The sequence below is a fragment of the Astatotilapia calliptera genome, chromosome 9 (genome assembly GCF_900246225.1).
Source record: "Astatotilapia calliptera chromosome 9, fAstCal1.2, whole genome shotgun sequence".
Classification (NCBI taxonomy): Eukaryota; Metazoa; Chordata; class Actinopteri; order Cichliformes; family Cichlidae; genus Astatotilapia; species Astatotilapia calliptera.
Window position 1 is genome coordinate 19,990,325 of NC_039310.1, and position 16,193 is coordinate 20,006,517.

A 16,193-nucleotide genomic window follows, 5' to 3' on the forward strand; every position below is an offset into this window, starting at 1 on the left:
GTTTGCCACAGCATTATCCGTTTCCTGTTTATTGTAACTTAATATTTAGGTGTACTGCACTAATTAAATTTTATTTAAAGTAAGTTCTACCACTTAAACAAAGTCAATCTTGAAACAATCAAGAAAATAATGTAAAGTTATCACTGGGGATAAATGATAAATTCTAGCTGGTGAAAGCTAGGCTAAGGCTAGCTAAGGCTAAGGCTTAGCTAAGGCTAATTCACCTACTTTTCTCTTGTGTAATTAAAAACTTTAACCTATTGCTCAAACAGCCAAGGTGGTCATACCACATAAATAAGGCATTAGTTAAATGAATTTATAATTAACATAAAGTTATAAAATAAAATAAAAATGGTTTTCTTAACGTACTGAAAAACCACATTTGTATTTAATGCATTTTTAGGCTCTTCATTTTGCTTCTTCTAAAGGCTTTGATGATTATTAATTGCTCTATATTAGCTAGGTTAACTCCTTTCCTTGCTTTTCAAAGGTGCCACACAATTTAATTTCCATGATTATTAGACTCACAACCCCTCTATAACACTCTAACTCCTAACTCCTGTGACAGCACACCTAACCCTAACAAGCATCACCAAACACAGGCTAAAGGCCAAATGATCCATCAACTGAAAACATCGGTCAGCACAAAGCCCAAAATCCATAGCAAACGCTGGGCTCAATTACTTTTTTGTATCAGCCATAGGCTGCACATTGATTAAGCAAAAGATTCAAATACCAAGAAGTAAATTAAACTACTTTCTAAATATCGCACAACTCAGGTTTCAGAAAATTATACATCGTCACGAGCTATTTGCCATTTGAGTAAAAAGAGCACCCAAGTTTGCTGGATTGTCATGTAATTAACAATGCGAAGGTTATGAACAGATTACATTAGAGGACAGTTAAAGCTCATTTATAAATATCTGTAATTCATTATAATCTTGCAGGAATACATGTAATGTGTCAGGAATCTCAGGCTGTCCTGCAAAACCAATAAAAACCTTCAAAGGAAAAAAAAACTCTGGTGTGATACTAAAGCTGCACAGACACCAGATGAAAAAACAAAACATAATTTTAGCTTTCATTCATTTGATCAATCCTCAGCTTCTCTTTAGGTGAAAAACACGCATTGACTTTAGGATTCAGTGGCAGGGTGCTGATCAGAGCTGGAGCTTTTCTCCATCTAAGAGCTGAGGGTGTAAAGGGATTCCTGCCACATCAGCACTATTTCTGCTGCTCCCTCAGCGCAAACACTGGAACACCCCCCTGTCCCTGCCTTTGTGTTTATCTATTCACTTTAGCACTCTCAACACTCAAGACTGCACACTCAACACTTATAATGCTCACATAATGCACACTGGTAATGTGTTTTATCTTCCACTGACTCACATCGACAGCAAATATCCATCACTGCGATGTACAGCAATGCTTCAGCCATGTTAACTTTGTTCTGGCTGATTGCAGAAGCAAATGACCATTAAACAGATTGCCATTAAATTCTACACAAGCATTTGTGATCCCTAAGAAATGAATCCTAACAACTGTAGTGATTCCCTGCCTTTTTCTCTTGCTCAATAAGCTGGCAAAGGATTTCACTGATCCAGTAAATTATTACCACATCTTCTAAAGAGATTAGCACTTTAGACTCTACAAATATTCATGGTCCCCAGAGTAAGACTTTAATGACTTTAATGATCAGTGACTTTCCCTCCACAATGAGGTTGAAATTTGGAGTAATGTGCCAGCAGCTACTGGATAGATCGACACAGTAATTGTCACAGACGTTAACTGCAAATCACTTCACCAGAAGTTTATACTACTCTATACTGTGACAGCAAAACAACTGACTGTGTATTAATGATGGATGGATACTGTGTTTGATTACAACCCACAGTGAAGTCTCAAACTGTCTCGAGTTGTCTTGGTGTTTTGAAAATGGACGATCTGACCGAGAAACCTTTAATTACAACGTTGGCATCGCGAGAGCACCAAATTGAATATTTCCTTTCAAATACAAGTTGAGATATGAGATGAGTTCAGGATCAAAAAATAAGGTCAGAAAACAAAAATAAACAAAGACAATATTACCCACCTTTGAAAAATGAAGCCCTCGTGGAAATGCCTTAGACCTCCATTTTATCTGAACACCACCAGATGCAATACTTGTGGTTACAAAAAGACTTCCAGTCTTATAGAAATCTATGGGTATCACTTTGGGAATCACTGCACTAGCAACCTGTAAACTCTCAGTTATGCCTGCTGTTAATGATATCCCAGGTTATCCTTTTTTCCCCCTCTAACTGGGAGCATAATTTATGAGGCTAGCACTGCGTTGTATTAAATTATACTTGAGGGTACAGATGAAGGGAGCAAAGCTAATCACATTTCCATTAGCCTCAGCTTTGTTTTGTGCTAATACAAAACATTAAGAAGTTGATTATGGTTAATACTGACTCCACTAAACAACAACATGTTATCACAGCTACTAATTAATGACAGTCTTAATATTATTAACAAGGTTTAAAAGAGGCCCACTGGGCAAGTCTTCAAGTGGACGGCTGACGCTGCGTGCGCTGTAGCTGTGATTTGGACCACGAAGACCCAGCTAACCCCTCACCCACATCAACACCCAGACTAACACGCCCACGTCTAGGCACACAAGCTCTGTGGATCCATTTCACCCCCACAGAGAACTCAACAGAAGAGAGTCCACTGAGCTCTGCCTGTGTCAACATGTCTGTCAGCGTCAGGGGGGCGTTCAACAGGCAGCTGTAATCCCAGAAAACTACATTCAATATTCATGCATCTGTCAGCTTCTTTTTCAGCTGTAAAAAAAAAAAAGTACCACTCAAGATGGCAGCGTGTAATTGCGTCGGGCTGTTAGCAGCTCTTAATCAGCTCTCATTTATTTTCTGCTCAGCCCACACAACAACTCGAGGGAAAAAGACACTTAATACAAACAAAACAAAACGGGTGAGGATAAGGAAAACGGCGGCGACAAACACCACTGAGCCGGCCTGTTTTATCCCAGTACGAGCATTAAACTGTTGTGTTAATCCTGTTTTTCGTGATGTGTGTGCAAACAGACATGCTGGATCGTTTCACTTGATCTCATTGTTTGCTTCCAAATGTTTGAAAGAGATATGTTAATCTAAATCAGCTCAGTCTAGCAAAACTCTGCGATAAACTACAGCAGTAACGAGGACAGGAACACCCGAGGCTTCGTGCACGTAAGGAAACCTCATTAGTGGAAAATACTTTCTCTACAGCTGGTGAGATTTAGCTTTCCAGAAACTGAACAATAAGACAATATTGTCTTTAAATATAACACTGGAGACAGATACTACTGTATGCATAATACTTTTGGTTTCATCAATGCTGAAGATATTAATAAATTAAATGCGAATGAAACTCTGAAAATTAAGCTTTTTTTTTTTAACATAAAATGTGTTTAAATGAGAAAAACAAAACCCTGAAATTATACAGCAAACATCTAGGCACGTGTTAACTTCACTTAAACTAGAAGTCCTCAAATCCTTTAAAATCTAAGCTTTGTTTCTTGAGGGAAAAGAAAAGTTGAAGTTTGAATTGACTTACTTGAGCCCAGGAATATCCAGTATATTGGAGAGGCCGGTCCAGTTTATGTCCACAAGCTGAAAAGGAAGTAAAAATGAGAGCGTGGCCATGGGTTAGACGGTAAGAATAGAAAGTGTGAATGACTTTAAATGGAGTCAGAACACTTGATGTTATTGTTTCCTGCTCCTCTATTATGCTGCAACACTGCACTGGTTATTTAGGATGGCGTCACACTGCTACTTAAAGTATAAAACAAACATTTCCTGTCATATATTAAAGCTAATTGTTTTTACCTTTTAGTTTTCAATTTGGGGTCCACTGACCTGTAAGTGTTTAAATGCATGCACGGTGTGCACAATTAGTTTATGAGTCACAACAGAAGCACAGAAAGCAGTGATCCTTGAATGGGAATGAATACAAAAGCACCTGCTTCCTGAAAGATTTATTAAAGCAGCAGCATCTGTCTGGGGTCTTGTTAGTTTACAGAATAATGAGGCTGGAAACACTGCACCTTCTAGTTTTGTGCACTGTGAAAATCTAGCAGCAGGTCAAATCTTGATGAGGTGCCGCGGTCAAAGTAAATCAAAGAGACCTGAGACGGAGGCATATCCTGCTCCGCTCAGTGGGCTTTGATCAGCTCTTTCCTCCAAGCTCAGGGACTTTTTTTTCTAATGAGCCTTTCCCACCCTACTTTTTTGTCCAACCTGCTCACACTGCAGCAGATGCACGGAGCTCTGCAGGGACGAGGAAAGCACTGCAGGGCTGTAAATGATGTAGGGGATGGTGTGGAAGGACACACCTATCCCTGCATATTGTGTTCAAAGAGTCATCAAGAGACTGTTGATGTATATATGAATAACAAAACTGTTGATAAGGGCACTGTCTTTAATCTAAGTGAAACGATTAAATGATAAAATAATATCTGCTTTGAAAAGCTTCTCAAGTGGGAGTATTTCCTGTTTTCCTCCCCTTCGTACATTATCATTTTAATGCCTTTGGGGTGTAAGACTATTGAAAAGTGAGAAAACTGCACAGAATAAGCCAGTTTTCTTGAGCTGCTCTTACACTCGCAGTGCAACCCTGAACTCTTCTAACACTACCCAGCAGAGCAGTATGCGAAAACGAAAACACAGTAAATAGAAGCATTGTGGATTGGACAAAAAAAAAGATTTTAACCATGTGAGACAATGTAAGACAAGAGCAGGTAACCTCATGTGTCATGTGTTCTGCATGCTCATGCATCATCCAGCTATGGAAGAGGATTAGGGCCACCGAAAAAAAAAGTGGGTACGTCTTTTTTTTCTTCTTTTCCAGAATTCTGAGATTAATCTCCCAATTCTGAGATTAGGTCAGGTCTGAGAAAAAAGTCAGAATTCTGAGGAAAAAGTCATAAATCTTAGGAAAAAGTCAGGATTTTGACTTTAATCTCAGAATTCTGAGAAAAAAAGTCAGAATTCTGCTTAAAAAAAAAAGTCAGAATTCTGAGAAAAAATAATTTTGAGAAAAAAAAATTAGAATTCTGACTTTAATCCCAGAATTCTGAGAAAAAATAATTCTGGAAAAAAAAGACTGAATTCTGACTTGAATTTCAGAATATTGAGAAAAAAGTCAGAATTCTGTAAAGGAAGAAAAAAAAAAGACATGCCCATTTTTTTCCCAGTGGCCCTAATCCTCTTCCATATCCAACTGGACCTCCTTGCTGAAACCAAATATATATTTTGCAAAGTAAATCTAAAGCAAACCCTCTCCTTATATATGCTACATGTGATAAAAGAGCAACTGCAGACAATGTCAGGACTCGATTTTACAGCTTTTTAAAAAATTTTTTTTATCAGGGTTCGATGGATGGGCTGGGTTTGGTTGCCCGCCCCCTTTTCTCTATTTACAGGTGAAGCTGCTGCTCTGCTCGGGTTTGGCATCACTGCTCGACCCTGAAGACGAGTTGTTCTGATGCAGCTATTCTTCACACACCTCTGGGATTAAGCAGACAGACAATGAGTATATCTGGGTGGATTGGTGGACTGGTGCCACAGTTCCTCACCTGTTCGCCACTGCCTCTATCCTTGCCTAGAATCTCCCTTGGAAACCTGTCTATTCGAACCGTTACTCCTCTCTGGGCTGGGACGTCACCAGCAACGCTCTGTTGCATTTATGTGCTGAGCCCTGCACAGGAAGGACTCTGGCGCTTTGCCTGTGCCACCTCGCAACCTCTGGAAAATCCCCTAAATCTGCTCAGTAAGTCCAATTTAAGTTTAATCATGACACTTTCAAGCTTTCAAAAGTGCTCAATAATAACAGTGTTTGCGATTCAGTCAGGTCCTTCACTGCTTCATCGTTCATTCATTACATAAAAGTATAAAACTGTCATCTGAGTTGGAGTAGATGAATATCTTCTGCCTCACTGCAGAATGTGGTGCATCTTTTTATTTAGGCTGTGCTGAGTTGCATCAGTGCAATCACACCGTCCAGACATGGCCAAGACCTCTTATGGTCTGGAAATGTGTCTGTTATGTTTGGCACCCAGCCTCAGATCTTGTATAACACAAAGGGGAAAAAGAACATGACTTACTTGAAGTCCAGAGAACACAATGTTAATATGTCAATGTCAATAATTTGCTTTATTAATTCTTTTTCTTTTTCCTCCAGGAACCCAATGTGATGTTGCTGGTGTAGGAGCTGAAAGAAGACTAAAGCACCTAAATGCATGTGCGGATATCTTTGCATGTGGGGAATTTACTGCTTCTTCCTTCAGTCTCCAACAGTAATGTCTCCACCTTGAGCTTTAGTTCAGTGCCTGGGGTAAAAAAAAAAAAATGCCAAAGTAGGTCTGGCTTGATCTGCAGCTATTTAAAGCACCGCTACAGCTCCACTGGGCCCTCGCATTTGATATAAATCGGTCAAACATTTTTAAGCTGTGCAGCAGTGGCTCTGTCTAGGGGTTGAACCAGGAGAATAATGGAGCCTCAACTGGAAAATAATCGATGCGTAAGCAACTGGAAATGTAAATGCAAATCATGTGAACACTGCTTGCACCGCAAGAGCACAAACAATGTCCGACGGTAAGCACAGTGAAGTAAAAGAGACTGAAATTACGCTGGAAATTAATGCTGCAAATAATAAGAAACACGTCCTACTGTGATCCAGTCGTGACTTTGACTCAAATGACCCTTTTTAGCTTTAATTTATGTCCATTGTATCTGCATTAAAAGGCAAGGGAATAAGTAAAGCACAAAAACAAGATGCTTTATGAGGTGAAATGTTAGGCATAGTAAGAACGGTGAAATACTCAGAGGAGCATTTTAAATATTCAGGACAGCAGGATAATCATGCCAACCTTGGCCAGTGTAGTATTATTATATGTAATAACACAAAGTTGTCATTCTTTCTGAATGTCAATTGAGAGTATAACCCTGAATTAGTAATGTGCTGAACTGTGATGCCATCTTGGCTTTGTGGTTAAACAGCCTCCACTCTATTCATGCTGCATTTCATCAAACTGCAGTGTCATTATAACCTCAGCTGCTCCTCTGTTAAGTTAGTCTGACTGATAAAGTTACTCAGTTCAACATTATTAGCTTATGCACTTACTGGCTTCTTCAAGAAGAACAAAGACAGAGCTCCGACGAGAGGTATATCACCCAGCAACGGCTCCATCACCACTCTCAACACACCGTGGATCTATGGAAACATAAGAGGAACAACACGTTGATATCCACAAACACAAACAGAAAGCTACAGGGAACTCACACCCTGCTGACCCCTGACATTCGTCAGCAGCAGTGCCGCTGGAGCTCTAGCGCATGACAGGTTGGAAACTCTATCGCTGCCTGACTTCACACCTGCCCTGTGTGATCCTCCACCTTCTTCAAAACATATTATGACAATTATGAGGATTATGGTTTAGTGCTTTAGATGTATCATGTGGAACACCACACAGCTGCTCTAATCCTGCAGAATGGGAACAAAGGAGGTTTGAATTCTAGCACCAGTATATTTGTTGTGGAGTTATATTCCTTTTTTGGAGGAATGACAGTCAGAAAATGTTGTCCGAATGGAAAGTGAATTACGCCAGTAAATCCGATACTAATGACTAAAGCCCCTGTGAAACTAAAAACCAATAGTACTCTTGTTTTTGTGTTTGCAGGCAGTTCTTTAGACTTAAATGTATTTCTCTATTTCCTCTCTCGCTCTGTTAACTGTGAGATTGAATCAGCTCCTTAGAACATAAAACTTACACAAAGCCAGAACGGTAAAATCAAGTCCTGGAACGTCAAAGAGAACAGGTAGAAAAAGTTAAGCTTCATTTAGGTGCAATAACTTGTGCAAAGATCACACCAAAAGTAAGTGGTGGTGTATTTCACACAGAGCCGTGGCAGTTTCTTGCTGGACTCTGGAGTATTTATAGCAATATTGACAAAACTGTCCAAAGGAATAATAATGGCTTAAAGGCATGGTGACCTAGGCTGCCAGGAGACTGGCAGGGGAAACAACAAAATATGAACATTTAAAATAATGGACCTGCTAAAAAATACTGCAATTTAATACAACACGTGATTTATTTGCAGGTTTAATGGGCTATTAGTGTAAAGCAGCAGTGGTTAAAAAGTTTAATCCAACCCATCTAAGCTTAATATGAAGCCAAACCCACCTTTGTAATTTTTGTAATATAATCCAGCTCAAATGTTGACTAATGTATTAGTGGATGATTATAGTCTACAGAGATACAGTATGCCTGGGTTTCATAACAGGGCCAGGGACAGACCTGACGGCACTGGGTCTCCAAGGAGGAGCACAGATTGCCTTTTTTCTGCCTGCTGCTACTCGACAGCAATACACAAAGGGGAGAAAGGAGCAGCAAGAATAACAACAACACACAGACACAAAATACTTCAGAGTAATTGGGCTGTGTAGTCAAAGGCAATCTTCCAAAGCAACATAATTAAGGTTTAGCTGTTTTAGTTTGTTTAAAACTTTGTTTAAGAGACACTTTTTAAAAATAAAGGTCCTCGTGACCAAATCAGAACAAACAGTAAAGCTTTTGAAAACACTATTTGTCTGTTCAAAGTCTGAGAATGTCTCCTTTGAATTATGATCTGTGTTTCTCTTGTTGGGATTTGTGATAGCTTCATTTTTTCCCACTGATCTTTCCTTGAGTTTGTTAGTATCTTCTCCACATATGTCTGGTATGCTGATTGTTTCTTATTATGTCTTGTCTTTGTGGTAGCGCCTGCAGTTTTCTGGATTGCTTTATTTACGTTGTTTTGTTACTGGACTTTGATAAGAAACAATCGGCTTCCATTATAAGTCATTTTCCTTTTTTCCAGCACAACACTAGTAGTTCTCAACATCAGCAACCCCTGATAGGTGTTGATATATATATATATAAGAAAAGCAGGATTATTAATCCTGTAATAATAAAAACAAGAGCATGGACATTTACTTGACAGCTGAATGACTGGAAACTGGGGAGAAACTGTGGTAATGGTGGTGACACACAGTAAATTCACCAGCTTTTTTCTTTTGGGAGATATACCTGTCATGGTTCTAGGTTTCTGTATGTTATTTGTATGAGTTTTAGTTTCTATTTCACTTTTATTATTTCTTTGTTGTGCATCTAGTGTCCCCAGTGTTTCCCTTTGTCCTCTCTGCCTTGTCTCTTTGGTTGGGTTATCTGTGTTAATCACAGAGACATGAAAACTTCCTGTTTTGATTTGATAGTATTCTGATTTCCCCTGTTTTCCTTCCTCCTGTCTTACCTGCTGTTTTTCTGATTGTCTTCACCTTCACCAGTCTAGTGAAACTGAACACTTAGACCTGACAAGATCACCTCTTACTTGAGTTAACAGCCTTTTTGTGCATTGCTTCCTGCTGTGTTTCTGTTTCCAGTGTGCAGTCCTTATTTCTTACCAAGGGAAAGTACCTCTATGAGGATATGAAACAACAAAAAAAAAGGGATTTCCTCACCTGGATGCTCTTGATGCCAGCTTTGCAGTAGTAGCGTTTGATGTCTACTTCGATCTCAGTGTTGCCAACAAAGCTGGGTGATAAAAAGCAAAAGTATGTCTCGTAAAAACCCTCTATCAGGGTTCCATCACTTTTTAAGACTTTGATTCAGGCCTTTGAAGTTCCAATCCTTTCCAGGAAATGTGAATTTAATGCTGTTTGCTGTGTATGCTATTCCTACAATGGATTCTCGTGTGCACAAAGCAGAAGATATTAAGTTGCACAGACCTAAGTGGAAAGAGGCTATTTACATACTGACCTCTGCATGAAAGCAATGTGAGTTTCTTTAGCTGCATTGAAAACAGATACTCCAGTTGTTCTCGTGTTGTATTTTTAACAAAAGAGCCAAGCAAGTAGTGTCTATAACTATAATGGCAGGAGAGAACGCTAGACGATAAACATTTTTAGACAGGTTGGCTCACCTGATCTGCAGATCCATAATGATCTGTCGCTTATCCACGTTTTCCGTGTAAACCTTGACCCCGTTGATCCTCAGCGGCTGCAACATAACATAAGGAAGCATTACGGCCACTCCGTCACCCCTCCCAACCCCCACGTGGTTAGCACAAGGTCGACCCCTCTGCAGACCCCCGCACGGAAACTATTTGTGCAACGAGAGCATATGTCAGCGACATGCATGCACGTTCGTGTTCTAGCCACGGCGCACCCTCATCAGCTGACCCACGGCACCTGCTGCTAGCAGCTTGTTTTATCACATCGAGATGCTCACTTTGTCTCCCATGTCGAACTTGGTGAAGGAGAAGGTGCTGAGGTGGGCGTTGGACTCCTTCACCGCCGGCTCGATCACGTCGTGGAACAGTTTTTCCACAAACTGACAGATGTAGGGCCACATCTGTTTCACAGTCTAAGGGGATACAGAAAGAGAGAAATCAAAGAGTTTTGGAACAAATCAAAGAAAAATATTCATTATATGATTATTCTAAAAGGATATAAAAATGTATTTGCTCCAGGACTTTAAACATTGAGGGGTACATCCTTTACAGTAAAATATTCAAAGTGTAGTTCTATTTAAGTCTAGTTCTATTTGTCAAACCCATGCACATCAAGCAAAAAGACTAACACATGAATGTTTTAAATCTCCAGCTTGCTCAGTTTAATGTATACTCAGGAGTGACTCCAAATTTACATCCTGGTTGCTATCATGGGATTCGCAAGGGTTAATGCATTTCACAGCGTTGCAGGAACGGGCCTGCATGTTAAGTCAGATGTGCTGCAGTGTGGCAACAGACAGCAAGAAGAGGAGAGTTAGCAGATGGCAACAGACATCCCATTTCCCACAGTTTTTACAAGGCATGAAAAACGAGGAGGGCTTCACTCAAGCAGGCAAATTCAAGAGGCAGCTGCTCGATTCGTTACCTTGTTCAGCCACTCCACCCGCTCTACATCTGGAAAGTGGACCTGCAATGGAGAAAACAGAACAGATCATCTCCTGGTTGGTTTCAGAAAGCCTTTTAAAGAAAAGACGGAACATGCTGTTTGTTAATAGAGCATAGGCGCATAGACAGATAGCAGGGTTGCCTAAAACTGTCATCCATCCATCCAACTTTTACCCATGTATGCAGTTTCAGGGTTGCTGTGGACCTTGAGCCAAACCCAGCAATCACAGGGCGAGAGGAACCTTCTTGCTTTGAGACGAAAGCGCATCCAAGTGCATAAAATGACCATAATCATAACTAACATGATGACTGCCCACAGGCCTAATGACTGGCAGCTGAAGCTGTTTCCAGTTGTTGTCTGTTGATGTGTTTTTACAGTTTTTGTTTTTTTTCTTTTTCCTATATTTAGTTTTTGGATTTAGGAAGTAAAAACCACGCTCAGTGTGTGATCTGTCATTTCTAAACCTATCTCATGTTAAAGATGAGAGTCTTCACCCCATGTGCATTATATAACAGCAGCACGTAATTAAAACTAATCAGCCAAACACTTTCGATTACGATTTGTTAACATTTTTGTGAACCCAAGTAGATGTCAGACTTCCTGACGTTAACCATCTTTAGAGCCATGCTGCTATTTCAGCACAGCTAAATTTACCAGTGTAAAAGATTATGGTCTAGATACTTATTTATTATTAATGTTTGCACTGAAGCTAAGAGTAAAGAGCACCCATCTCCTCCAGTAAAAGCTGTTCAAAATATTTGTATCTAATGGCAATTTAGTGGCTGTGGCTAATGTCATATTTAATTTTAAGACCTTTTAGGCTGTAATATCACATCAAACGAGAAGCAATAGCTTGACTATCAGAAATTTAAAATGTTGTTTTTGTGTTTTCAGGCAGTTTAATTGTTTATAACCTCACTACTAAAAGTTTCCAAAGGAGGAGGAGGAGGATGGAGTAACGTGTTCCTATTCTGATGCATGAGATTTACTATGGTTCGATTTTTGCTTTGCAGTCACTGCTGTAGGTGAAGAAAAAAGATGAAGATGCTCTTCAAAGATCAATTGTTTTGCAATCCATGTTTTCTTCTCTACCTAAAGAATGTTTCCATCATATGCCCTTCCATTTATCATCATGCAGCCATGCTACATTTCTAAACACACATTTCTAACTAAACTTACACTCACGGATACGCAGCTGAGGATTGAAATAAATCAAACATGACTGATAGTATTTCCATCCTTCTCTAGTCATACATTTTACATAATTTGTGGTCTGAGTCTGCTCTGCAGTTTAACTAATCTTACTGAATGACAAACGTAAATCACTGACTTAACAGGAGCTAAAGCAGAAACAAAGTCAATACGATGCATAATGGTGTTCAGCACTGCAGACACCAGCATAATAGAAAACAAATGAACCACGTCCTCTTCATCATTTTAATTTAAGGTGTTTATACCCTAACTTCAACAGAAGCCCTAATTAAGGCTCTTGTGGTGATACATACTGATGGCCACTTCATTAGGTTTACCTTTGAAACTGTTTCTTAATGTAAATATTGAATCTAATCTAATCACATTGCAGCGATTTAATGCATTTAGGCATCCAGACATGGTCATGGTGACCGGCTGTCTGGGTAAAAATGCCTTGTTGATGTCACAGCTCAGAGGAGAATGGCCAGACTGCTTAGAGCAGATGGGAAGGGGCCGCTTGTTACAACCAACGTATGCAGATGAGCATCTCTGAATGCACAAGATACCGAACCTTGGAAGTAGGGCTGCCACGATTAGTCGACTAGTCACGATTACGTCGACTATCAAAATCGTCGATGACCGATTTAATAGTCGACGCGTCGTTTGAAGCTTTGTAAGATCCCAAAAGACGCAGGAATAAATAGTAGGATTTAAGAGTGTAATAACGGACTGAAACAGAAGATGGCAGCACTGCATGTACAAGGATGCCAGCTGCCGTTAAACCCCGAAGAAGAAGAAGCAGCTGTGTCCCAGAAGCGGCAGCTTATTATTCTTTCTGGGTCACAAAATAAACGTTTAGCATATTTTCAGGCGAGAATGTAGCTGTGTAAACCTCAAATATCTGCTCAGTTTACCAAGACACCACATATTTTCAAATAACAGACGTTTTCGGAGACATCTGTTACCCACTAGCTCGATAGCTAGCCGGGGGCAAGGCTCACTAGAGCCGTGAGAACACCGGACTCCCGGCAAATCGTTTTCAAACCCACGGCTGTCTTTTGCTACTCAGGTCAAACATATATAAGTCACTTAGATCAGTAGTCCGCAACCCCTGGGTCTCGGACCGGTACCGGTCCGTGAGTCGTTTGGTACCGGGCCGCGAGAGTTGAGGCTCAGGTGTGAAATGTATGGTTTTCAGGGTTTTTATCGGTTTTCAGCGTTATTTTGTTATCGTTTTTATCGTTTACTCGGTTTTCCTTGGTCTTTTCACGTGTGTTATGAATAAATTTTCTTTTTGTCGGTACCGGTACTAGTTTTATTTTGTTGTACTTATCTGCGACACCTTAAAGGCCGGTCCATGAAAATATTGTCGGGCATAAACCGGTCCGTGGCGCAAAAAAGGTTGGAGACCGCTGACTTACATAACTTAAAAATGTTATTGTTTGGCTTTTTTTTTGTATTTTATTTGTTCCTGAGTAAATCGGTTTGGCTGAGATTAAAGTTATAGTTTTTACACAGCTGAATAAAAGTCAAGCAGACAGCTGATTATCAGAAGTGTGAGATGCTGGAGAATATACTCCAGTGTCCTGTTATATCTTAGATAGCAAGGAGTTTATTAAACCGAAACAATCTGCAAATTTCATTAAAATTTAATAAACTTTATTAACTTTTAAATTTTAGTTAGCAAATACCTTAAACACTTAAAGCTGTAAGCTAATGATAGTCATATAAGAGCAGATGCATGCTGGTGCAATAAGCTGTACGTCCAATGGATGCATGATCTGATTAGTCGACTAATCGCAAAAATAATCGGTGACTAGTCGACTATCAAAATAATCGGTTGTGGCAGCCCTACTTGGAAGCAGCATAGGTGGAACGGCAGATTGACATTATGGATGTGCAGCAGCAGCTCAGTCAGTTTTCAAAGAGGGGTCAGTCATGCTTTCATGAATATTTCCCTACTTCCTGTTTCCCTGGTGCTTCATTAAACTGCAGTTTGTGCCTCGTGTTGGGCTGTCTCTCTATATTTTGCTGTGTTTCGAGTTTTGTGCTTCTTAACATTTATAGTATCGATTGTGTTTCTTATTGCCTTTTATGTTTCAAAATCCCATCTAGGAAAGTACACTACAAACTAGCTCAAGGTATAAATGCTGTGATGCATGGCATGGTTCATATTACATATTTGCACTATAAAGATGTAAAAAATAAAATAAAGATGAAGTGAGGCAACTGGCTGGACCTATGGTGAGACACGATGTGTGAAGAGACAGCACCATTTCTCATGGATTCAGCAAAAGTGCTTATCCGGCGTTTATGTCAGAGTGTGAGAAAAGCAGTGACATGAGCAGGGCGACAGAGAAGAAAATGTCACAGCTATCATAAAAGATTCCAGAAATAATATAATCCTGTGGAGGAGATGCTGGAAAAAACCTCATTAATACCCCTGACACAGTGACCTCATTCACAAATGTAGGTGAGGTAATGATGAGTCACTTCGCAGCAAATGTTTCCTTTTAAGCGCTGAGCAAGAATCAGGGAAACATATCTTAATTATTTCGTGTTATGCCGAAGAGTCGCTGAGCCCTGCCTCTTAAAGACATAATTAACAATTTGCCTGGGTTTTGAATAAAAGATGGTTATTCTCACTGTCTTCAGACTGCTTATCATGGCTCGCTGAGTCCACGTCCTGCAGCTAATAACACAGGAAAATATTAAAGTCTAAACACAATGTCAGCAGCAGAAGCAGCAGAAATGGGGTTTAATTCAGCTGATATTGTATCAGGATTTCAGCCAAGTAATGCCGTCCTCTGGCAGAAGGTGCATGTTAACCCTTTAAAGCCGATCCGATCAGCTGTTCGTAACACTTCCTACCTCCATCAGCGCGAACTATCGCATGTCCGCCATGACCTGCGTGAAACCGGAAGTGACGTCATTTTGCGGAAATGTAGTTTTTTACCTTCAGGGCCTTATGAGCCTATACTGGTGTTTTTAATAGTTATGTTTGACTTTAAGACTTTCTGTATCATTTCTGGGATGCTTAGAACTCAAAGTGCACTGCTGGAAATAGTTTATATTTTTTTTTGCAAATTTGCATCATAATATTTATTTTCGTTTTTCCTGCAGTATATAAAAATTGGTGTATTTCAAAAACAAAACTATAAAGACACTCAAAATAAATTTCCTGTGATGGAAAACTATTTTGTGCAACTTTTTTGTATTTGCAGTTTTGAGGGATAAGCTTCTTAAATTTCTCTAACTAATCAGAATCAGAATCAGAATCAGAATACTTTATTGATCCCTGGGGGAAATTATTTAACTAGAAATATATGTTAAAAAAAACAAAACGATTTTCAATTTTTTTGTAGTTTATTGCACTTTTTTGCAATTTATGTAATTACTATGCACTTAATGCATACATATTATTAAAATTTGGGCTATAATGGTTGTATTGATGTATAGCAACCTGAAATGCTCCCAAAAATGGCACTACAGCATGTAAAAATATAATATAAGCTCTGGCGGACTTGGTTCTATGGTAGGTCTTAAAGGGTTAAGGTCTCATATAATGCAGACAATCTGAGCCCTCTGAACGACACCTCCACACACCTAAGGTCCATCTCAGTTTGTACAGCACATATTGCTCTTTCACTGCTGCTATGTAAGATCAGAGAAAACAAACTGTACAAATAAACTGTGACCACAGGGTTCAAGGAAAACACGACTATATCTACTGCAGCTGTAGTACAGTTCTGTGCCTGTAATATTCACTGGCCAACTTCAACAATGCAATAAATATGTTTGCATTTTCTAATTTACAGCTTATATTCCCTTCATATAAACTGTACGGGTGATAACTTTTCTTTAATAACTCCCTCATTTGTTGAAAACACACACTAATTATTTCAACTTGTGGGTCTTAATATAGTTTAAATGCGCTCTGCTACTAAACAACATCATGAAAAACACATGATATACTGGAATTGTTATAAAAAACCCTCAATTTTAAAAGGATAATTTGATTTAAA

At 39.4% G+C, this 16,193-nt stretch overlaps 1 protein-coding gene across 3 annotated transcripts in view; it reads right to left on the minus strand.

The window, feature by feature from the left end:
• Window positions 1-16,193, minus strand: part of esyt2b (extended synaptotagmin-like protein 2b) — a 38,644-nt gene that overhangs the window by 19,109 nt on the left and 3,342 nt on the right. For all 3 annotated transcript variants that reach the window (XM_026179802.1, XM_026179801.1, XM_026179803.1), the window contains exons 2-7: window positions 10,957-10,998; window positions 10,310-10,444; window positions 10,002-10,078; window positions 9,541-9,613; window positions 7,165-7,254; window positions 3,598-3,653 (exon numbers count right to left, since the gene is read on the minus strand). In XM_026179802.1, coding sequence (XP_026035587.1) covers window positions 3,598-3,653; window positions 7,165-7,254; window positions 9,541-9,613; window positions 10,002-10,078; window positions 10,310-10,444; window positions 10,957-10,998 — 473 coding nt within the window. The remainder of the gene's footprint in view (window positions 1-3,597; window positions 3,654-7,164; window positions 7,255-9,540; window positions 9,614-10,001; window positions 10,079-10,309; window positions 10,445-10,956; window positions 10,999-16,193) is intronic.